The sequence below is a fragment of the Piliocolobus tephrosceles genome, chromosome 5 (assembly GCF_002776525.5).
Source record: "Piliocolobus tephrosceles isolate RC106 chromosome 5, ASM277652v3, whole genome shotgun sequence".
In the NCBI taxonomy this organism is placed as follows: Eukaryota; Metazoa; Chordata; class Mammalia; order Primates; family Cercopithecidae; genus Piliocolobus; species Piliocolobus tephrosceles.
In genome coordinates, this window is record NC_045438.1 from 55,608,545 (window position 1) to 55,634,183 (window position 25,639).

The 25,639-nt window shown below is 40.5% G+C and overlaps 1 protein-coding gene across 12 annotated transcripts in view; it reads right to left on the reverse strand.

The window, feature by feature from the left end:
* The window catches only part of IPCEF1 (interaction protein for cytohesin exchange factors 1), a 207,965-nt gene that overhangs the window by 90,088 nt on the left and 92,238 nt on the right, over window positions 1–25,639 (reverse strand). For 4 of the 12 annotated variants that reach the window (XM_023206109.2, XM_023206112.3, XM_023206111.2 and 1 more), the window contains 3 exons: window positions 22,014–22,066; window positions 3,835–3,871; window positions 2,996–3,165 (listed from right to left, as the gene is read on the reverse strand). In XM_023206109.2, coding sequence (XP_023061877.1) covers window positions 2,996–3,165; window positions 3,835–3,871; window positions 22,014–22,049 — 243 coding nt within the window. In that variant the 5' untranslated portion in view covers window positions 22,050–22,066. Of the gene's footprint in view, window positions 1–2,995; window positions 3,166–3,834; window positions 3,875–10,791; window positions 12,717–22,013; window positions 22,067–25,639 lie in introns of those variants that run through there. The other 8 variants (XM_023206105.2, XM_023206106.2, XM_023206108.3 and 5 more) reach the window with 4 other exon arrangements.

Here is a 25,639-nt window from a genome sequence, read left to right on the forward strand (position 1 = left end):
AGTAAATGAGAGCATACATGCAAAATACCTTGAATCATCTATCCCTTGGCCTAGGGTAGACACTAAGTAACAGGTGGCTCTTCCTAAGATGCTATGTAGTCTGCTACCTCTCAGCATTAGGTTATACGAGAACGTGTAGGGAGGGGGCTGGTCGTAACCCAAGGTTAAGGAACATGGAAGGTAGAATGAGAATTCTGCTCTTAGGTGCTTAGGCTTAGGTGCTTTGAGAGTGACTTTGTTGAATCTGAATTCTTTTAAGCAGCAGAAAGTAAACAAAGCTTCTTGGCTTGACAGGACATGCTTGGGTCTTATTTCATAGTTGATGTCCACACAGACAAGAGGAATATGACTGCTAATTAAGTATTCATTGAGTAGCCTTTTTTCCCCCACAATAAACATATAATTAAGATTCAGGGTGTGTGTGTGTGTGTGTGTGTGTGTGTGTGTGGTGGAGGAAGAGAGAAGGAGAATTCCTCTACATGCCATTAGTTTTATAACCATTAGTTTGCATACCATTAGTTTAATCCTACAGTTCCCTAGCCAGATAATGGCAAGCTTATTCTCCATTCAATGCTGCTAACCTAACTGTGTTCAAGTACATGCTTTGCAACCTGAATATTTCTTTCTGTGTTGCCATGAAAGCAAGCCAGGGCAGGAATGCGTGAGTGTATCTAAGGCTCTATCCCTTTCCTCTTTCTAGCCTAGTCTGTCAACACTGCTGCTCCTTGTGGAAGCATGAAGTTCCTAATGCCTAAAATAGGCTCCTCTAAGAGAATCATAAGCTGAATGAGCCGATGAGGCCAAGCCAACCCAATCTGGAAGCCTGTGTGGTTCAGAAGGACTTCCTTTAAATTCTGTGAAGACAGGGACAGCAGACAGAACATATTTGCTGAATAATTTGATTCCCTGAGAAGATGAACGTCTTGCTTCTATCCAAGCTTTATTACTTCCCACAGACATACCAAGCTCTATCAGCATCCAATCTTTCCAACAACCTCTGGAAATGCCGTGACCACTATTAAAAGGTAAATCAGTAGGTTCTCTCATGTTATAAAAGATGAAGAGGACAATCGCTTGCCACAACTACCCCAAAACAGGGGCCTGAAATAATATGAAACAAGAAAGAGACATTTATATTAACCTTAGTTCCTCTTAAGAAGGAAGCTGGCCGGGCGCGGTGGCTCAAGCCTGTAATCCCAGCACTTTGGGAGGCCGAGACGAGCGGATCACGAGGTCAGGAGATCCAGACCATCTTGGCTAACACGGTGAAACCCCGTCTCTACTAAAAAAATACAAAAAACTAGCCGAGCGAGGTGGCGGGCGCCCGTAGTCCCAGCTACTCGGGAGGCTGAGGCAGGAGAATGGCGTGAACCCGGGAGGCGGAGCTTGCAGTGAGCTGAGATCCGACCACTGCACTCCAGCCTGGGCGACAGAGCGAGACTCCGTCTCAAAAAAAAAAAGAAGGAAGCTGTATTAGTTTAGGAAAACTCTCTTACAATAGAAGGCAAGACCGCAGACCCAGGTTGCCTTAATTTGGGAAAAACCATTCATGCTAGACAAGATGAAGAATGTGTTCAGGAGGGGAGAAGAAAAGAGAGAAAAAGGATGCCAGTGGAAAACTGCACACTCTGCCAGTGACTTTTTGTGAATCCCTTAAAACTTTAATAAAGTTGTTATAACTCACCAAATGCTTGAAAAAAATATATATTTTTAGGGAACCCAAAGAGGAGCTTTGTGCCACATTTTTCATGAGGTGAAGCTGGAGCAATAAGTTTGGGGGCAGAGGAGCAGAGAGGAGTGTGCTTATTCCCAGCACTGGAATTGGATTTGGGTCTGGTTTAACCAAATCTTTAATGAACAGGTGCCCAGGCGTATGTGAGTAACAAAAATTAATTAGTGGCTAGTGAATGTAAACGCATCAACTAAAAATTTGACCCACAAACCATATGCAGTACTTACTTTTCATGTATAAAGTTACATGATGTACAGCTCTGTTGCTTGAATGACAGGCATGCCCACATCATTTCACAAGAAGAATGTCACATAAAAAGAACTTTCCTGGCTTATAAGCAACTCCTAAGTACTTTTCCCTTAATTGATTAAAGGCCATCCAATGCTGATCTTCACAGTGCCACAGAGACTCTCACTGTCCTGAGAGCAGCAATCAAACCTCACCGGGGCTTGTGGAGAGCATCCCTCCTTGGAAACGCCTCCTCATTCCACAGTCAACAACATCATCACTTTCAACAGGATTCAGGTCATGGAAGATCAGCACGCTTTCTAACAATCACTTTATTTCCAGCCATTTTCAACAGAAAACTAGCCTGGGAAGCAGATCACAACAGTATACTGACTTTTTAAGGAATAAACTAGGCAATTATCTTTTCAAATGTTGTCTAAGCATGACTAGTTTAATGCCATTACAGAGCACACCAGGGGACAAGAGGTGACCGTCGCCAATGCAAAGCTGGCATAGGGGTTAGTGATTCCAAACCAACCCATCTGATAAAGCAGGTCAGGGGGAAAGAAGAGGAAGAAGAAAGTAAAGGAGGAGAAATTGAAAAAGCTTCTCTGAACTGAATCAATTGATACCCTTGTAGGTCGTGAACCTGAGTCTCCTTTTAGTAGAGAGACCTTAACTATGTAAAGGTGCCATGTTATGTGATGCCCACATAAATCCTGAAACTATTACAATCCCTCATGGAATAGTAACATTATAACAGAACTTAAAAGTCTCCTTTAGCAAGGATGTAAACGTTGACACTCCCTTCCTCCCCAACCAGAGTAGTCAAACAGGATGGGTTTCTTCTCCATAAAACACAATAGCATAACCTACATATCTACTGGACCAGAAATGGCTTCTATAACTTATTTGTTTATTTACTCAGCTCCAATTCCCAGAAATCAAAATTAACTTTCCCACAGGGATCACCTGATCCCTTTAACATGCCCCTCATTAAAATGGCTGGGAACAGGAGGAAGAAAGCAGACTCACCATTTGATTGCTATACCAGTACAGTGACGACCCCTTCAGTATCACCCAGAACTTTTTCCATTTGTTGCTTAGGAAACTTCCCTTTTCCTTTTTCTTATACAGCCACCCTTGGCAGTCAGCATGGCCCAGATCTTTACACGATATCCTCCTCCGACTCATCGTGAGAAAACCTGCAATGATTACATGAAGAGGTAAAGTATTACCCTGATTTGGTAGGTGAAGTATTATCCTGATTTATGTGATAGAGTGAAAGGCAACTTTTAATTGTTAACCCCACCAGGGAATTGGATTTTTCACCAAGATTTATGCAAAGCCTATGCAAAACCAATGCAAAAAAAAAAAAAAGCCATGTGTCTGTTTTATTTTTAAACATTCGTTTGATGCTTAGAAGGTATAAGATACAGCCAAAGAAACAGCGCAGCGGGGCTGATATGCAAGTATTAGTCTAAGAATAGTATTCACCAAGAATAAGTTGAAAATAATTAAAATCGTAAGGCTGGCAGGCATACCAGTGCAGTAACATCGCTCCTCTCAACAATAACAGCCGTAGTTATGCAATAGATGTTGAAGGGTTAATGTCCACCTCAAAACACAGCTACTTCCCGACTCACTGCCAGTTTTTCTAAGCTCTTTCGACATACCACGAGGGATTAATCCAAATGAACAGCATGTCATCATTTCTTAAAATCAATTCAACAATAACCAAAAATTAATCTGCCGTCCACCTCCTCATATTAGCATTAAGAGATAAAAATCTGATCCCGAGGAAGGCATCCGGGAGGAAAGCCACACTCAACGCACACAAAAAGGAGATAAAGAAACAAAAGAGATCTAATTACCTTGAGTTTTCCTCCTCGGCTTCTGACGCAAGGGAACCTGCTGAAAATGCAGGAAGGAAAGAAAAGAGGAAATTTCTGATTGTGTTGTAACATTTGTAAAGAGAGAAAGAGGGAGGAGGTGGCAGTGTTTATGAGCAGGATGGAATCTAAAAAAAAAAAAAAAAAAAAAACCTCTCCAGGCAGAGCTAACGGGGAGCTACTAGCTGAGGCACAAAATGTGCTAATTAGAATCAATATACATTGAGCTGAACCTGAAAAAAAAAAAATGTCACAGAGCATTTATCACTAATGTTTCCTGTTCCCACCCACTAGCTGCTCTCTCGCTACTACTTTAGTTATGATAGCACAGTGTTCACGGAAGTTTTAAAAATCAAAAAATATTTCCCCTTTTGTGTTTTTGTGAGAGAAGGAAAAATAGATCTGCTTCTTTTGCACTGTCTAAATAACAGTGATTATTCAGATCAACCTGGAGGATAATTGCTACAATCTCAAAATATTAGAGTCACTTGACTATTCCGTTCATAGTCCTGCTCCTACATAGGGTTACACCTAAACCACATGAATGAAATATCCCAGAAAATGAAATTCCACAACCTCTTTTAGTGAGAGTTCAGTAGCAATCAACCTTCCTTATCAGGAAATTCTTATTTACAGAATTGTATTGAAATATCTCTGAATATTTCTCACGTTTGATGGAAGATAAATTAGTTACCACCTACTATTCTGTACTAGCTCTTCAAATCTTCAAATCAGACATAAGACAATATATATGAAACATACATTTTTTACACAATACATTTTAAACAAACATAGAATCAGACTACCAACAAAAATAAAAAATATTTTTAAGTATTTTCAAATACGTGTGTGTCTGTGTGTGTAGAGAGAAAAAAAATTTTGCCTAAAGAAGTTTTGTTTTTTCTTTACAAATATCTAAGCTGAACTGATTTAAATTTGAAAGATAACGTTTTCTGTTAACAGGTAGAGAACTCAGGGGGAAAGAAGCGTAAAAATGAAAAGCCGTTATAAATTTGGTATGCAATCTTAGTACAGCGTTTTATAATGTTTTCTAGAGATGCCTGGCTTATATTCTACATATCTAACTATTGATCTCATAGCTATTGTATATGGTTCTACTGTATGTTTGAAGAAGGGATATGACAGTGAAAAGAGGAGAGGGTCTTTAAATCCAGAGGCCTGGAACCAATTCCTGGCTATTACAATTAGTAGCTGTGTTGCCCAAGAAAATAGCACCCTCTGAATCTGCTTCTTCGTTTATAAAATGAAGATACTAATTCTAATCCTATAGGTCTTATAAAGATTTGACAAGATTTATTTGTGAAAATCCTCTGAGAACTAAATATTCCTTTATGTGAGTATATGTAATATAGTATTATATCGTTGAGATAAACAAATACTTTATATCTAATAAACAGAAAAAAAATCATGATTTTTATAAGTATGATTTATGTTTCCTTCAGCAATTATAATGAAGCTAAAGTGTCTAAATTATATTTCCTGGGAAATATAGATCCCGAGAAATACTGCACTGACATTTCATCTGACGAATGTTAGAGTAAAATTTATCCCCCCCAAAATTAATCATCCATAAAGATGGCAATAACTGCCTTAAATTTTAAGCAAAGATAGACATGTTATAATCATGGCACGTTACTAAAATCCAGGCAAGTTATCATGAAAAAGACCTAGTCTCAGCCTCACCTCACAAATATCTCCCACACTGACCTGTTTGTGTTCTAAAGTTCCTGTCATTCCCTCAAATCATCTCCTGGGACCTTTTTTTGATATGCCAATTCTCTGAGATCAGTAAAACCCAACTAGTACCTATTGGCAAAATATTTTTGCCCAAATATGTATATCATTTGAGTGGCTAAATGTTAGCTGAGAGCCAGGACTAAGGACAAAGAAGAGAATACGTGAATTTAGATGCTGGGTAAGATTTGGGAAATTTGGGATCCAGGAGTTCCTAGGGGGCACTTAAGACAAACCAAGAACGAGGCTAATAGGGAGAAAAGGGCGTTGTTAACAGTCATTCCTAGAGTGCTCAGGCCCCCAATGAACAAGATGAAATTACATTAGTTCAAGCAACAAGAGCAGTCTTCAGATGAACAAATGAGAGAAAAGTCCCTGGAGGGTAGCAATGAGATCAGCCAAGGCAGAGAGGAAGTGATGCTCCTTCCATTACTCCCAGCTGGGTACCAGTGAGTATTCTCTACCCATTCGTTGTGAGCACCCAGTGGGACTGGAGCCTTCCGGCTCCACCTTCAAACCTTAGGGCTACTTCCAGGGAAAGCCCCAAAATGTGAGCTTTGTCTCAGTTCTGCCCAAGACCAACCCTTGGTCTACATCATGTTCTTGTGCCTAGGATGGGATGAGAACAATACCTCAAGCAGAGCGGGCACCCAACTCAAAGAAAGTCTTTTTTTTTTTTTTTCAGAGAGGGGAGCTTAGTTATTGAGTCATTGAGTCACCCCTGTTCTGACAGTAATTCTCTTAAAGCAAATTATTAACTGTTAAAACTGTTTTCCCTGACCAGAAACAGACTGCATTATAGAAATAACAAATTCAGGGAGTTTCGGTTTCACTTAATATACATGAATTTGAAACCTAAATTGGTTTACATGAGACAATGAAAACAATCTTTGAGAACTTTATTGCATCTAAGATAGATTTTACTCCTCACAACAGGAAGTGGAACCCGCGAACTAGTCAGTTTCAAAAAGATCTTCATGTGGTTTTTAACTAGGTAAGTTAAAAAAAAAAAAGCAAGCAACCAGTTGAGCATTTTATGAGATGGTTTTTCAATAGGGGAAATTATAACTTGTTATCATCATAAATATTCAGAGCCTAGTAAGATATTTTCTCATTCTATTTGCTTCCAGTTTGAATGCTATAGGTAAAACTAAAACATTATTCTTAAAATCTAATTTTGCCCTAACTTGGTTCTAAAATTGAGGGGAAAATTTTCTTTGAAAATATGTATTTCTTTTTTATTGAAGAAGTGTATTTTTCTTTAACTTTTTAAAAGATGGTTCAAAAATTTCATTTGGCCACGAATCACTCAAAAACACATAGAACAGTAGAAAATACACAAAGGAAACTCCTTTGATATTGAATGATGAGACTAATGCCCAGGTTACAGGTAACTACTATATTGACTTATAATCCATATAGTAGTTGTTAAACCTTGCAAGCAAAATTTATCCCAAGATGTATTAAAATTCACAGTAAGATGCTCTGTCATTACATCAGACTTCACACTGATCCTAATCTTTAGCAAAAACTATACAGTGATATGCTGGTAAAATGGGCTCTCTGGTTGCAGGAGCCCTAACTTGTGGATTTTGTCAATTTCCATGGTACAAACCCTCACATCATTGACAATTTCAAGCTACCAGTATTTTAACAACCAAGGCACAAAAATTCCTGACTATTTTAGAGCTGTACCAAATCGGCACAGCACTGATAGAGCTGTTAGGGATGTTTCTCCAGAAACCCCTGACATCACAAGCGTTTTTATCCTTCCCGGAAAACTAGACTCAACTTTTTAAAGGAGAATCTAAAGCATCCAATTAATAAACATTTACCTGTGAAAACATGAAAAGTTTGCTTAATTTTTTCAGAAGACTAACCACCTTAAATAATACTTAATACATTAATTGAAATAATCTCTCATAGTAGTGAATAATGGAGACAGACAACAGACATTCTAATAATAATAATAATAATAGAAGCAGAACTAAAAACAGTGACAGAGGTCAGGTGTGATGTGATGACTCACACCTATAATGCCAGTGATTTGGGAGGCTGGGGCAGGAGGATCTCTTGAGCCCAGGAGTTCAAAACTGGCCTGGACAACATAGCAAGACCTCATCTCTTATTTTTAAACACCACAATGACAGCTAAGAAATATGAATAAAGCTTGCTGGGCGTGGTGGCTCACGCCTGTAATCCCAGCACTTTGGGAGGCCGAAGTGGACGGATCACGAGGTCAGGAGATCCAGACCATCCTGGCTAACATGGTGAAACCCTGTCTCTATTAAAAATACAAAAAATTAGCTGGGCGTTGTGGCAGGCACCTGTAGTCCCAGCTACTTGGAAGGCTGAGGTAGGAGAATGGCATGAACCCGGGAGGCAGAGCTTGCAGTGAGCCGAGATTGTGCCACTGCAATCCAGCCTGGGTGACAATATGAGACTCAGTCTCAAAAAAAAAAAAAAAAAAAAAAAAAAGAAATATAAAAAGAAACGTGAACAAAGTTTAATAATCATATCATGCTGACGGGTGCCAGGCACTGCTCTGAGTCTTTTCAAGATACTGGCATTGAACTCTCATAGCCACAAGAGCTATTTCAAGAATAAAACTCTGCAGAGTAGACTGGTAGGGGATTTGTTTGCATTGTTGCTGTTTTGTTAAGAAGTAGGGCAGGGGCCGGGCGCGGGGCTCACGCCTGTAATCCCAGCACTTTGGGAGGCCGAGGCGAGTGGATCACGAGGTCAGGAGATCGAGACCATTCTGGCTAACACGGAGAAACCCCGTCTCTACTAAAAATATAAAAAATTAGCCGGGCGTGGTGGCGGGTGCCCGTATTCCCAGCTACTCAGGAGGCTGAGGCAGGAATAAGCAGCGGCAGGAGAGAAGGTGGTCGTGGAGCGGAGGGAGGAATACAAGAGAAAGGTAGGTCCAAACCTTCCAATACGGTCAGTGTGAAAAAACAAAGGACAAGCCCCTCTTGGCCAGACACGGTGGCTCTCACCTGTAATTCCAGAACCTTGGGAGGCCGGGGCGGGCAGAGCATGAGGTCAAGTGTTCAAGACAAGCCTGGCCAACATGGTGAAAACCCATCTCTACCAAAAACACAGAAATCAGTCGGGTGTGGCGGTGGGCACCTGTAATCCCAGCTACTCAGGAGACTGAGGCAGGAGAATTGCTTGAACCTGAGAGACAGAGGTTGCAGTAAGCCGAGATCATGCCACCACACTCTAGCCTGGGTGACAGAGCAAGACTCGTCTCAAAAAAGAAAAGAAAAGAAAAGAAAAAAACAAAGGACAGATTCACTAGAGATTTGGCAAAAACAGTTTATTGTGTGGGGCTACAAGACCAGTCCGAGTGGGTTGAGAGACGAGTGGGAATTGAAGAAATAAAGACAGCGTTGCAGACTACTCTTTCAAGAATCTTCACTGAAAAGAGGCGTCATGATAGTAACAGGAAGGCACACTGCCAAAGGACAGAGATTGCCACAGACCTCCCTCAAAACCAAGCTTCTGTGCTTAAACCCTTCTATTGCAGTAAGATACAGATACACACTTAGAAAGCTCTTCAACAATACAGTATCAAAGGCTTCAATTATATTCATATTCTAACTCATTGATCATCCATTTCTTTCTGCTTTTTTTCCTTTTTGAGATGATTTTTAAGGGAATTAAGTATACTGTTATCTCTCTGTGTACCCCTTCCCTTTTTCATTTCTCTCTCATCCTCCTCACATTACACTAACTGAATGTGATGTTGATCATTTCCTTGCTTTTTTTTTTCTCGCTCTGTTTCCCAGGCTGGTCTCGAAATCATAGGCTCAAGAGATTTATCCAGGCCGGGCGCGGTGGCTCAAGCCTGTAATCCCAGCACTTTGGGAGGCCAAGACGGGCGGATCACGAGGTCAGGAGATCGAGACCATCCTGGCTAACACGGTGAAATCCCATCTCTACTAAAAATGCAAAAAAATTAGCCAGGCGTGGCAGCGAGCGCTTGTAGTCCCAGCTACTTGGGAGGCTGAGGCAGGAGAATGGCGTGAACCCGGGAGGCAGAGCTTGCAGTGAGCCGAGATCGCGCCACTGCACTCCAGCCTGGGCAACTGAGCGAGACTCCGTCTCAAAAAAAAAAAAAAAAGAGAGAGAGAGATTTATCCTCCTCAGCCTCCCAAAGTGCTGGGATTACAGGCTCGAGCCACCACACCCGGCCTCCCTTGCATTTATACTATCTATATACAATATTTTAACAAAACTATAAGTAATAACATTAACACAGACATTTAATTTTCACTATTATGTTTCTGTAATGTTTTCACATTGATACATGTATCTCTAGTTCATTTTCAATGCTGCATAGTGCTGCAGTGAAGAAAAATGCCACAATTTATCTCTACCTATTGATGCACATTTAAATTATCTACAGTGTTATGCTATCACAAAAATGTCACAATTAACAATTTTGTATAACTTCCATTGTGCATATATGCAGGTGTCTTTCTGGGCTACATATGTGTCTGGAAGTGGAATTGCATGATCATAGGATATGTGCGTCTTTAACTTTTTAGATATTCCCACATTTCTTCCAAAGTGTCCTACTTACAGACCCTCCTGCAATATATAAAATTTAGCTCTCTACAACCAGGAATATGTTTTAGTCTCCTATCTCAGAATTTCATAAATCTTTCCTATGTCTCCTTCTACTGTTTCTTTGTTTTTTTCTCTTTCATTAATGTCTGCTCTTATTACCCTTATTTCTTTAAATTTTTTAAAAATTTACTCTGTTATTCTTTTTCCAGCTCCTAGAGGTGATGTTTATCTCATTTATATTCTTTGCTTTTATTATAATAAAACAGTCAGAGTTATACATTTACTGTGAATTTTGCTTTACTTGTATCTCCTTGTTTTTCCATCCTAAATCATTTCTTTAGAACGAGACATTGGAATGTATATTTATAGGTTTCTTAGCATATGGAAAATTTTCACCACTTTTTTAAATTTCTAAATTCATTGCATTTTGTTCAGAACATATGATCTTTACGATACCAATTTCTTGAAATTATAAGCATTTATTTGTGACTTATTACATAATCAAATTTTATAAACATTCTGTATTAGTCCATTCTCACACTGCTATAAACATACTACCTGAGACTGGGTAATTTATAAACAAAAGAGGTTTTATTGACTCACGGTTCTGCATGGCTGAGGGAGCCTCAGAAAAGTTACAATCAGGGTGGAAGGCGAAGGGGAAGAGAGACACATCTTACATGGTGACAGGAGAGAGAGAGAGAGAAGCAGGAAGCACCAGATACTAATCAAACAATTAGATCTCATGAGAACTCACTCAATATCACGAGAACAGCATGTGGGAAGCTGCTCCCATAATCCAGTCGCCTCCCACCAAGTCCCTCCCTCAACACGCAGGGATTACAATCTGGATTACAATTCCAGATGAGGTGAGGACACAGTCAAATCACATTCTATGTAAACTTAAATCAAAACTGCTAATTTTGTTTTCCAAATCTTTCATATCACTCTTTAATTTTTGTTGCTGGAGTTACAACTTTGTTAGTATTTCCGTCCTTTTATTTTCAAACTTCCGTGTGATTGTTGGCTGGTTTTTGCCATTTCTTTTATAAGGACCATATGACTACATTTTGATGTTTTTAATGTAACAAGATTATCTGTGCCTTTTCATAGGTGAATTTAATCTACTTACATTTAACAGCATTTTTATTTTGCGATTTTGGTTTCATTCATTTCATTTATTTTTATTTTTCCCTTTTTTCTTTCTCACATGCCATTTCTCTGATGTTTAATTTAGTATTTCTAAATTCACCATAAATATAACATAACTTAGCATATTGTAACTCCTGTTTGAATGACTACTCTCTTGTTATTGCAGTCTACATATTTATTTTTCCATTAAAAATGTTAAGCATATTATTATTCTTAATCATAAATTTATTATGAATAAGTTATTATTTCTCAATCAGAATTCACAAGTTTTCCTATTTCTGGGATCATCTTTGTTTCATTTATCATATAGCTTCCCATTGGATCCACTTTTCTGTTTAGGAGGGTGCCTCTTTGAATAGTCCCTTTTAATGACAATCCATAGGTAGTAAATTCTCAGTCTCCGTGTATATTGTAATGCCTTTATTTTCACCTCAAAATTGAACAATAATTGAGGTGGGTATAAAAATATTTTCACCCCTGGCACTTTGACTATTTTGATCATTGGTCTTCTAACAACTATCGCATTGATCAGATTTCTGCTATCAGTCTATCATTCATTGTACTTGATTTTTCTTTTCACTCTCTTAAGGCATTCTCATCATCCTTGAGATACTGTAACTTTACTGCAATGTTTCTAGCTATGCACTTATCTTTATTTATACTGCTCAATCCTCTAATTGATGCTTGCATCTTTTTTCAAGCATGGAAAATTTTAAAAGGTCTTCAAATAGTGTTTTTCTGCCATTTTCCTCATTCTCTTCTTTTGGGACTACTGTTAGATTTATGTTAGAGATGAGTGATTTTTCTTTCATATCTTAGCTCTTTTTTAATCTCTTTCTCTCTCTATGCTACTTATGTCTTATATCAATTTTTCAAATCTAATTCCAAGTTACTAATACTGTTTTTTGAAAGCATCCAATGTTTATGCCATCTATTGAGCTATTGCAAGGAAGGTATTTTCTGATATTTCTAAATTTTTTAAAAACCAACTGATGTTTATTATTGGTGCCTGATTTTTCTTCAAAAATTTTTAAAAGTTTCTTTGAACCTCGTACTTAAACATTTTGTCGAGCTTTTAACTTTTTATTTAATTTAAAATGAAGCTATCTTCTAATTTTTTATTCTGTATTCTATCTTTCTTAGCATTATTATTTGTAAATGTGTTCTGGGATTTGTCTTAGTCAGTTTGGACTGCTGTAACAGAGTACCATAGATTGAGTGGCTTAAACAACAAATATTTATCTCACAGTTCTGGAAGCTGGGAAGACCAACATCAAGATGTGGGCAGAGCTGGTGTCTGGTGGGGCCCTCTTACTGGTTTGCACATGGCCATTTTCTCATTATATCCTCACATGTCCAGGGAGAAAAGTCATCTCTCTCTAGTCTCTTCTTTTTTTTTTTTTTTTTTTTTTTTGAGATGGAGTCTCACTCTGTCACCCAGGCTGGAGTACAGTGGTGTGATCTCGGCTCACTGCAAGTTCCGCCTCCTGGGTTCACACCATTCTTGTGCCTCAGCCTCCCGAGTAGCTGGGACTAAGGCGCCCGCCACCATGCCTGGCTAATTTTTTGTATTTTTAGTAGAGACGGGGTTTCACCGAGTTAGCCAGGATGGTCTCGATCTCCTGACCCTGTGATCCGCCCGCCTCGGCCTCCCAAAGTGCTGGGATTACAGGCGTGAGCCACTGCGCCCGGCCTCTGGTCTCTTCTTACAAGGGCACAAATCTCATTTATCAGGGTGAAGCCCTCATGACCTAATTAACTCTCAAAGGTTCCACCTCCTAAAATCATTACCCTGGGGATTAGGGGTTCCATGTATAAATTTGTGAGGACTGAATAGAAGGGACATAAATATCCAGGCTATGACAGAATTTAAATTTGCAGAATTGCAAGTGAAAAAGTATTATGTTTTCTCTTTCTCTGCCTTACTGTCTCACTTTCTCTCTCTCTTCCAATCTGTGCTTATGGCTCTCTCTTTTGTGGTTTAGAAGTTACCTCCATTTACTGCAAAACTAGTTCTATAATAATATCCTGATTTAATCACAGAGAATCTTGCACAGAAGGTCCCCAACGTATGATGGATAGTTTGACTTACAATGACTTTATGATAGTACAAAAGAAAAAGCAATATGCATTCAGTAGAAGTTGCACCTCAAATTTTGAATTTTGATATTTTCCTGGGCTAGCAATACATGGTATGATACCTTCACATGGGATGTTCAACACTTTATTATAAAATAGGCTTTGTGTTAGATGATTTTGCCCAGTCGTGGGCTAATTTAAGTGTTCTGAACATGTTTAAGGGAAGCTATGCTAAGCTATGATGTTCAGCAGATTAGGTGTATTAAGTGCATTTTCAACTTAAGATATTTTCAATTTATTACAGATTTATTAGGACATAACCCCATGGTAAGTCAAGAAACATCTGTATATTCTGTCACTGATCCAGTTGGTGACTAAATTTAGCTCCCGGTTTGGCGCCTGTGTCTGTATCTTCTTCCTCCCAAGGCCCACAACTAGCAAAATTTGTCATCTCAGGCAGTGATTTGGCAACTGTTTCCTACATTTATCTTTAGCTCCTTTCACAAGTGGGGAAGTTCCATTGTCATCATGGACTGAACCTAGCTCTCCCCACATTTAGTGGAACATTTTTTACACCCCCATCCCTTAACCTACAGGCGGAGGCAAACTACTTCCTGCTTCCAGACCAGGTGCCCATCCAGCTCATGGCTTCAGTCACGCTGCATTTTTCATTTCTGATCCATAGAGATGCTTACCATGTTTCTGAGACTAACTATCCATTTTTGTCTTTCTATGTTTTTCTTTGTCTATCAGTGCTATATGTTGGAAGATGAATGGAATGTCAAAATGTGTACCATCTTTGAATGGAAGTCAGTTATTTCATATATAAGATTCCATCTTGAAACCACAAATGACAAACCAATCTCTTCCCATACTGGCCTCAATACACCACCAAAACTTTTTGCTTTTCTGTTTTGGTTTGGTTTGGTTTTTTGTTGTTTTTGTTGTTACTGTTGCTTGTTTGTTTGTTTGTTTGTTTGTTTTTGCTTGTTTGTTTTTTGAGACAGGGTCTTGCTTTTTCACCCAGGCTGGAGTACAGTGACATGATCATGGCTCACTGCAGCCTCAAGTTCCCAGGCTCAAGCGATCCTCCCACCACAGCCTCTCAAGTAGCAATTGGGACTACAGGCACACACCAGGACACCTGGCTAATTTTTTATTTTTTGGTAGAGATGGAGTCTTACCATGTGGCCCAAGCTGGTCTCAAACTCCTGACCTCAAGTGATCCTCTCGCCTAGGTCTTCCAAAGTGCTGGGATTATAGGTGTGAGCCACCACACCCAGATAACTTTTTTCTATTCTGCAGAAATATCAGGCACTTTAACAGTTCCTTGCTTTTGACTACTGTATTTCCCTGCCCATTCTTCTCCTGGTTAATGCTTACTCATCCTCTGAGATCCAGGTCAAATGGCACCACCATATGAAGTCCTCCCTGACATTAGAAGGTGGTTAGTTCTAATACTAATCTCATATTCACTCAGTGTTATTTATTTGTAGCCCCTATAATAAGCTATTTATATTATCTCCGAAGATCTTCATGGTAGGTACTATTTTTATCCTCCTGTTCACAGATGAGGAACTTCAGCTTGGTGTGGTTAAGAAACTTCTCTACAGATCACGCACAGCTAGTAGCAAAGCCAAGAATGGGACCCAGCCAGTCAGACTCCTAAGCCTATTGTTTAATTACATATTCTCCTGCTGTTCTGTCTTCTATGTTCTCACCACGTTTTGCTATGCCTCTGCAATTGATATTAAAATCTGTTTATTTATCTGTGTGGGACACCATGGTACACACACTGTGGTAACACTGCCTACCCAATGGTCCAACCCAGAGATTACTCCAAACCTGTGAGTAATCTCAGGTTTGCCCTTTCCCCTCTCCTACACATTTGCTCATGCACCACCCCTGTCCAGGTTTCTCCCTAATATTTATCAAATCTCTCTTCCCTCTCTATCTCCACTATTGCTGCCTTAGTCAGATCCGTATCCGTTTTCTCTTAAACAATGACCAACCATCTCATTCCTGGACTCCCCGTCTACAGTCTAGATCCTCAAAACCCATTCAACACACCACTGAACAACTACAACTCTGCTTAATATGCATCAATGACTGGCCAAGAATTCAAGACAGAATTGATGTTCTTGAACATGCCATGTGCTCAAAATCTAGTACCTAGCCCAGTGACTGACACAAAGTAGGCACTCAAAAAAAATTTAACAAAAAGATTTATGGTCTTATATCAATTTTTCCTTCCTATGATGCCTTTAGTAAGCATGATGACTTCCTAGGTGCATGGCAGATAGTGGAACTTTGACAGATGTCTGCAAAGCCATCTACTGCTCAATTACTCAGAGTTGCAAAACACCTTGGCTAGTAAATAATATCAGCAAAGTTAAGCAACACAAAAGTTTCTCCAATACCTTTCTCACTCCCAAAGAGGCACATCCATAGAGAAAACCACATAGGATTGATTGACATTAAGCTTGAATTCACAGGAAGAGTTGACTCTTGGTATTTTCTTGAAGGTAAAAATGGACTTTTGCTGAACAAATCTCTAGTTCTACTAAAAGACTATTTCCTTAAAATGCACAATACCTTTCTCCCTCATTTTCTTTCAACAAACCCTCCAAATACTGAGAATCTGGAACCAAAGAAATATAGATTGTGGGCCAGATGCAGTGGCTTACACCTGTAATCCCAGCACCTTGGGAAGCAAAGGTGGGCGGATCACCTGAGGTCAGGAGTTTGAGACCAGCCTGACCAACACAGAGAAACCCTGTCTCTACTAAAAATAAAAAATTAGCCAGGCGTGGTGGTGCATGCCTGTAATCCCAGCTACTCGGGAGGCTGAGGCAGGAAAATCGCTTGAACCCCAAAGGTTGTGGTGAACTGAGATCGCCCCATTGCACTCCAGCCTGGGCAATAAGAGCCAGACTCCATCTAAAAAAAAAAAGAAAGAAAAGAAAAAAGAAATATAGAATGCATGGGGCAAGGGTGGCATGTGAGGACAGAAGTTTTCTAGTTAATGAGCCCCTCCCGCCCTTACCAATAATCTATTCCCCAGAGAGTTCTCATGCCCTTCCCACCTAAGTCCTTGTGACAAGAAATATGTTCAAGTCTCCTGTGTTTGACCCGTGTGAAGAGCAGCTTTGGCCCCTTATTTCAACACGGGTTATGTTGATGTAGCCTGAAAGCAAACTGCAAAGTTTCAGCTTTTTTTAATTGACCAGAAACATGAAGAATAAACTCCTCACTTCTTCTCCCTGAAGTTCACACGACGAGCACGGAGATGGAGTGAGCAGTGAGACATGCATGCTTCATGCAGGCAAAAATCGTGTCCGGGCTGTTGACTACACATAGTCACATAAAGACCGATGCTTTGTGAGTGACAAATGCAGAGCTGTCTTGTGAAGCAAACACAGCAAGTTTGCTGTTAGACAGATCATCCCATAGGTGAGAGTCCAGGCAAGAGTAAATAACCACAGTAGCAGACATAAACATGCATTCACATCCACTGACCATTTCCTTGTCAGCAAGAAAACTGAGTGAAATATCCATGATTTATACACATAATTTTTTGTTTCAGGGAAAACTTTTTAGGAGCTTTGGGTACAGGAACTATGTATAGCAGTAAAAGAGATTATCTGCCTCATTCCCTGTGAGCCCTGTGATCCTTAAACTAGGCTGTTTTCCTTCTTTAGTTGAACAGTGTTGCTAAAATCTATCTAAGACTAGAGAACTTTTTTTTTTTTTTTTTTGAGACGGAGTCTCACTCTGTCGCCCAGGCTAGAGTGCAGTGGTGCCATCTCAGCTCACTGCAACCTCCACCTCCTGAGTTCAAGCAATTCTCCTGCCTCAGCCTCCTGAGGAGCTAGGATCACAGGCACCCGCCACCACAACCGGCTAATTTTTATATTTTTAGTAGAGACGGGGTTTCACCATGTTGACCAGGATGGTCTCAATCTCCTGACCTCGTGATCCACCTGTCTCGACCTCCCAAAGTGCTGGGATTACAAGCGTGAGCCACCGCGCCTGGCCGACAAGAGAACTTTATAATCAAGCCTTGAAGATTCATATGTGCCAGTATTATTTATTCATTTATTTATTTATTTTAATGAAAAACTGATCTTAAAAGAAAACTAAGCAATCATGATTTCGGGCATAACAGTTGGTTATCACCATAGTGTGATTCAAGGAAACTTTATCAATATCAAGGACTACATAAACCAGTTCTTAGAGAAGTTCGAGGGTAGTACCAAATCTGGTAACTATATTGAAGATTTCCAACACACAATGAGCCAGATTCTAAAGGCTCATATGTGTGTGCGTGTGTGTGTGCTGAGACAGGGTCTTGCTCTATAGCCAAGACTGGAGTGCAGTGGATCACTGCAGCCTCGATCTCCTGGGCCCAAACAATCCACCTACCTCAGCCTCCCAAGTAACTGGGACTACAGACATGAGGCAATACACTTGGCTATTTTTTTTTTGTAAAGATGGGGTCTCCCTATGTTGCCCAGGGCTGGTCTCGAACTCCTGGCCTCAGTGATCTTCCCACCTCAGCCTCCCAAAGTGCTGAGATTACAGGCATAAGCCACTTCTCTCGGCCTTAAAGTATGAAGTTTATCCAAAGGACAATGGGACATTGAACCAATGTAAGCAGGCAAGTGGCATAATCAGATTTCCATTTAAGAAAAATTCACTCTGGTTGTCGTGTGGCAAGTGGATTGGAGAGACACAGGGCCAGAGGCAAAAGCCCAGGGGAAGAGGGCAACAGCTGTGGCTGTGAAGATGGAGAAATATTTAAGAAATTGAACCGACAGAAATTGGTGGATTGATACTTTTGGATCTGCATGAAACTTTAGCTTTGAAAATCCCATTGTTTCATTTAGAAGAGAGAAAAGAATACTATCAGGTAACAACTCAGCTTAGCAAAACAGGACAATGCTATTTGGCATACACATGATAAAATTTCAAATAGCACTTCAAATTTAGTTGTGAATTCTGAGCAGTTTTCTTAGCACCAGGTACCGTACCAGACTCAGTGAAAACTAGCAGGCTAGGATCAACAAAAGGACCTTGAAGGCATATTCCTTCCCCCTACCCCCAACAAGATGGTATGCTCCTCATCTTTATACCCCAGCACCAAGCAGTTTGCTCAACCCATATAACTCAATAAGTGTTAGTTTAGTGGAAATGAAGTGCAATTCAAGATGTGATTAGGTCAAAGGTGTCAAACCTACTGAAACTACCTAGCATAAAAATAGGTCTCCTGTGCTATATTTTATTTAGAGAAGAAATGACAGCAGAAAATTGAACTAATTTTCTGAATGGAAAGATAAAGTAGGGTAACCACTGAAAAGCTGCTGGAAGAAATGCTTAAAAGAAATGTTCAGCAGTGCCACCCAGACACTGACGGCTGTGAGATAAAAATAACGGAAAAATAGACACACGAGGAGAGCTGGCTGATTGACTCTAGGAATGGAGATGGCTCATGAAATGAGAAAGATCCATAAATAGCCAGAGTTCCCACTAATAAGAACAGAATTCATTTGTACACAAGACCAAGGGAAACAGGTTACCTATTATAGTGGTAATGGCTGTAGGTCGGAAATTACGTGGATGATATGTTAGTCCTTTGGTAATCACAACTGTGATCTTATTCCAGTACCCAGGGTTATACTTGATATAAAGTCTTGATATACTTGATATAAAGTCTCTACATCTCTTGATGTAGAGACTTTAACTTGTCCAAAGCCAATTAAATCTCCAGTTCCTACTCTTCCTGGCACAGTGCCTGATGCATGATAGAATCAGGATAGGTAAGGGTAAGTAATATTAAGTGAATGTTCCAATGAACGAATAAATTTTTTAAAGCATTTAAATGTTCTCTTATTACTTTGATTTCCAGTTCTTCTTAAACACATAAGATGAACTTCCTCCAGTTGGAAGATTGCATCCTTTCAGTGGAAAAGGTGGAGCAATATAAGAATTAAACACTGCATTACCTTTCCCAAGGGTACAAGAATCCTAATCCTTTCTTTATTATGTCTTTGTTCCAAATAGTACATACACACTTGCTTATAATACTTTTTTTTTTTTTTTTTTTTTTTTTTTTGAGACAGGGTCTTGCTCTGTCACCAGGCTGGACTGCAGTGGTGTGATCTCAGCTCACTGTAGCCTCCAGCTCCCAGGTTCAAGCAATTCCTCACAGGTATGGGCCACCATGCCCAGTTAATTTTTGTATTTTAGTAGAGACAGTGTTTCACCATGTTGGCCAAGATGGTCTCCATATCCTGACCTCGTGATCCACCTGCCTCAGCCTCCCAAAGTGCTGGGGTTACAGGCATGAGCCACCATGCCCGGCTTATAATCTTAAAATGGATTTTTTCCTATTTAAAAATTTTCATTTTTGTTACTCTAAACTTCAACTTCCTTACTCTATTTTTATAGATCTGTGATGTCCATTTGCATTAAATCTTGACCACAGGACTCCCTTTCAGCATCCTGTAAACAAGTCTTTATATCAACTCCTAGCCAAAGCCTCCTACCGCAGCCACATTGATTCTCTTATTTGTTCTTCTTATTTATGTTCCTTGTAATTATTCACATTTCTATTATCAAAAAACACCCATCTATCCATGCCCATTGCATCATACCTTCCTTTTCTCCAAGCTTTAGATGGCAAAAATCCTACAATGCATGACTTCTTTTTTATGTATTTATTTATTTTTTGAGACGGAGTCTTGCTCTGTCACCCAGGCTGGAGTGCAGTGGCACGATCTCGGCTCACTGCAAGCTCCGCCTCCCGGGTTCACACCATTCTCCTGCCTCAGCCTCCCCAGTAGCTGGGACTACAGGCACCCACCACCACACCCAGCTAATTTTTTGTATTTTTAGTAGAGAAAGGGTTTCATCATGTTAGCCAGGATGAACTTGATCTCCTGACCTCGTGACCCACCTGCCTTGGCCTCCCAAAGTGCTGGGATTACAGGCGTGAGCCACCACCACCCCCAGCCAACTTCCTTTTTTTAAAGAAACACCTTATCCCTTATTGGCCCCTCCCCATTCATGACTCAGGCCTGCATGTGTGCCGGTGAGGCCATCCTCTCAGTTGCATTAATTTTTATATCTGGTGTGAGGTAAAGGCCCAGCAGCATTATTTTATTTTATTTTTTTAATTGAGATGGAGTCACCCCTTGTTTCCAAGGCTGGAGTGCAGTGGCAGATCTCAGCTCACTGCAGCCTCTGCCTCCCAGATTCAAGCGATCATTTTGCCTCAGCCTCCAGGTAGCTGGGACTGCAGATGTGCACCATCATGCTCGGCTAATTTTTGTATTTTTAGTAGAGACGGGGTTTCACCATGTTGGCCAAGCTGGTCTCAAACTCCTGACCTCAAGTGATCCACCCACCTCAGCCTCCCAAACTGCTGGGATTACAGGCATGAACTACCGCACCCAGCCAATACATAATTTCTTATAATTTGTGTTTTCATTTTTAATTTCTGCAGTCTGGTATTTCAAAGTTCCCTGCATTTTTTTCATATCTAACAAGTTTTCTCCTTAATTAGAATTACCACCAGAATTAAAGTATTTTCATTGCTTTTTCAATTTTTGGAATATGACGTTGTTAGCAAGTCAAGCAAAGGATGTATCAGCCGCCCTGCATTTTACTAAGGTGTCCCTTTCAGGAGCTATCTAGTTAACTCAGTTTCTTCATCACTGTTACCACAAACTCCCTTGACATCCATTTTCTAATTTGCATCAAGAAACCACAGTCCACATTCCAGATCTGGCAGAAAGTCTGTACTTTATCCTCCCAACATGCCACTTCTGATTCTGCTTTTAGCTCTGCTCCTAAAACTCTGTCCTATACATCCATCATGATGTCATTAGATTTGCCAAAAGAAGCACACCATACAATCCCACACCACTCCCCACAGTCCCTTCTATTAGAAATGCCATGTTACTGACATCAACTTCCTAATTTTTCCCTGTGTAAGTTTGCTTGTCTAATAGAATTATATACTTGCTCAATTCACTGACCTATCTTAGGCAAACATATGACTATAAAATTGTTTTAAAAGATACCCATGAGGCCAGGCGCAGTGGCTCAAGCCTGTAATCCCAACACTTTGGGAGGCCAAAATGGGCGGATCATGAGGTCAGGAGATCGAGACCATCCTGGCCAACACGGTGAAACCCCGTCTCTACTAAAAAATACAAAAAACTAGCCGGGCGAGGTGGTGGGCGCCATGCCCAGCCCAATTTCAGTGAAATTATTAACAGAATTTTTCCTATAGAGTTTGCATGAGAGGTTCCACCAGTACCATAGCTAGCATCTTCTTAAAATATAATTTATGTACAGTATATTAAAACCATGGTATGCAGCTTAAACTTTAAAAGTAAAAATCTAGAGGTCTTAAATGCTTGGTGACCATAAGACCCTTTAAACCTAGCAACAGGGTCTTTGGTTCTACTGTGGCTAATGAAATTGAAGACAATAAATTGCTGGCCAAACTTGAAATCAACCTATTATTTTACTCATTCATCAAACTGACAATATCTAAAGCCTGGGGTATTCCAAAGGATACTTACAAGAGCACTGCCATCAATAGCCATGTATGATGTCATCTTAGTAGAAACAAAAGCTAGAAGAGAAAAAATACTTTCAGTTAAATGTGATATTAAAGTGTTCATAAAAACATATCTCTTTGAGTGGGGAGAGAAAATAATTCTATTGTGATTAATCAATTTTACAATAAAAGTAATTCATTAAATAGCCTTTCGGCCAGGCATGGTGACTCATGCCTCTAGTCCCAGAGCTTTGGGAGGCCAAGGCGGGATGATTGCTTGAGGTCAGTAGTTCAAGACCAGCCTGAACAACATAGGGTGACCCTGTCCCTAAAAGAAAAAAAAAAATAGCCAGTTACAGCGGCACACACCTGTAGTCCCAGCTGCTCAGGAGGCTGATGTGGGAGGATTGCTTGAACCCAGGGGTTCAAGGTTACAGTGAGCTATAATGGCAGCACTACACTTCAGCCTAAGTGACAGAACAAGATCCTGTCTCTTAAAAAATTGTTTTAATGAATAAATAAATAAATAGCTTTTTATTTCAGAACTCAGTAAGTCAACTGTTTAAAGTTGAGTTCATAAGATAAGCCAGAATTTCATTTATACATTTGTCAATATTCTTTTCAAGTATTCAACAAGACATGTACATGATTTAAACACTTAATATTGCTTGCTCTCTCTAATATATATACACACACACACACATACACACACACACATTTTGAGAAGTGGAAATCTTTTCCTCTTCGTGACAAACAATGCAACTAAGATGTGAAAATGTGGCCCATCACTATTATCCAACTTTGAAAACACAGCTAACTCCCCTGCCTCTGAAGTCCCAAACTTTAATACCAAGATGGGCTCCTTTTGATGTTTGCACTTTGTAGTGGGTTGCCTGAAAAACAAGACACTCTGTGGTTTCAAGAAAAGCAAATGAAATCCTCATGTTTTCAACTTTGACAAGCAAGAAACGTGTTAAAGATCCACAAGCCACTGAAACTCTCCCCAAAGCAGACAGCTTTTCAACTTCTTCCCAGTGACACGACAAGTACACATTCATGACCTGTTTGCTTCTTACACCAGTGGAGGTTCCCAAATTCTGAGTAATGGAAACTCCTTTCTCATATCAAAAATGCTATGTTTATATTATGTAGATATTAATAAGACATTTATTGGTAAAATGTGAAAGAGAGAAACCACAATAAAAAGACTGATAAATTTAATTACTTAATTTTAACTTATTTCTTAAAAAAATCACTAAAACCTAAATTTTAAAAATCAAGTCACAAGCTGATAAAAATATCTGAAATATACATTTAATAATAAATAAGAACCATAAAATAGAGTTCTTACATGTCACAAAGATGATAATAAGCAAACTAATAGAAGAACAAATAAAGGAAAACTGGAAAAAATAAAATACAAATAACTAATGCTTCATCTCATTAGTAATAAAATAAATGCAAAATAAAATATCATGATTCAATTTTTAATCTTCAAGATTGTAAAAAATTAAGTGATGGAAGCCAATTTGGCTGGAGGTGGAGGTGTGTTGAAAAGAATACTCTCGGCCAGGCGCGGTGGCTCAAGCCTGTAATCCCAGCACTTTGGGAGGCCGAGAGGGGCGGATCATGAGGTCAGGAGATCGAGACCATCCTGGTCAACAGGGTGAAAACCTGTCTCTAATAAAAAATACAAAATCTAGCCGGGCGAGGTGGCAGGCGTCTGTGGTCCCAGCTACTCGGGAGGCTGAGGCAGGAGAATGGAGTAAACCCAGGGGGCGGAGCTTGCAGTGAGCTGAGATCTGGCCACTGCACTCCAGCCTGGGTGACAGAGCGAGACTTCGTCTCAAAAAAAAAAAAAAGAAAGAAAGAAAAGAATACTCTCACATGTTGGGATATCAAAATGTTACAGGATCTTTGGGTTGTTGCTCTTCTGGCCAGAAACTTCTGTGGCCAGTGGCACCTTTGCCCAAGTTCTTGTCCTGCATCCAGGAATAATGAGGTACACAGACAAGTAGAAGGGAGCAAGATGAAGAGGAGCTTTATTGAGTGTTAGAACAGCTCAGAGAAGACCCATAGTGGGTAGTTCCTCTCCACAGGCAGGTCGTCCCATGGAGTGTTCAGCTTTCAGCAGAGAGGAGGCCCTGGAGTGGGTCGCTCCTCTCTGTAGCTGGTAGTCCCAATGTCTCTGCAGGTCCTGAAGCTCTCAGCACAGGGTAGCTCCTCCCTACAACTGGTTGTCGGGATGTCTGCTCAGCTCTGTTTCATCTTGGGGCTTTTATGGCCTCAGAGGTGAGGAAATACACAGATTGGTCCATGGGTGGCCACGGGAGGGCCCAGAAAAGGCACCACAAGTTCCCACTCCAGTTGGTGAGACCGGCAGCCCGGCCCCCAGTCTTCAGGCCCTCCCCAGCCTGAAGGTGGGCCTCACCAGGGACCTGCCCCCTTCCGCCCTGGAATCTGTCTGCCTCCTGCTGCTGTCCATGCTGCCTGGGCTTGTGGGGACTTTGCTCCCATCAGAGCAGGCACTGATGGCAGGGAGAAGCCAGGCAGCAAGAGCAGGCACCCCCGAGCCTGAAGGACAGCAGGGGCCTTCTCAGGCCCCCAAGAGTGCAGTGATGCCTGAGTCTGGGGGTGGGTAGGTCCTATCAACTCTTTGTAGTGGGAGGCCTGGGTTTGCAGCTACAGTTTGGGTGGCTGTAGCTGCACCCGGGAGGGCAGGGCTCCTGCCTGCTCCTGGCCCCCCAAGAGCACAGGGAGACTCAGATCTGTAGGTACAGCTTGGGTGGCTGCAGCCCTGCTCAGGAGGGCAGGGGTTCTGCCTGCTCCACTGTGGTTTGGGTAGCTGCAGCAGCACCCAGGGAGCTCCATCTCAACTCAGAATCTTTCTTTGGTATGCATTTTACCTGCTTAATTCCTAACTATCCCTTAAGTCCTCTCTGTTCACACCTATTGCCATCATCCTAGTCCAAGCCATCAGCACCTCCCTCTTGGACCACTGCAAGAACATCCTAGCTGATGTCCCAGCCTTCTCTCTGGCCCAGTGATTTTTTTTTTTCAGTGCACATCTGACTATTTACCTCTTTCCTTAAATCCCTACAATGGTTATTTGTCGTTAAATAAAGATCAAAATTGTGAAAACCTCCTACAAGTGAGGTTTTGCACCATCTGACCACTACCTCATCTCCAGCCCTTCCTTGGGTTGTTTCCATATCTGTTTCTCTCCATCTCCCTTACTGTCTTTTTTTTTTTTTTTTTTTTTTAAGCCCTCAAACACATTTATTTCCATTTCAGAGGCTTGGTGCATGCTTTTTCTCAACAGTCCCCACCTAGGATGGCTTATACCATCTAATTTTTCAACTCTCTGACAGAAGGACACTCCATCAAGAAAACCTTCCCTGATCCTTAGGAGAGATCGATCACCTTTTATAGCCTCTCACATTACCTTATTTTTTATTCATAGAAGTTTTCATCATTGTAGTGAATGATTAATTTTGCAATTGGTTCTTTAACATCTGACTCTCCATTATAATATATCCTACCTGAAGGCAGCCACTGTGTCTAGCCTTGTTCACTTATTTGCTGCTGTGTCTCCAGTCTCTGTATACAGGGGACTGTATATGTCACGCTCTGCATATGTAGTTCAAT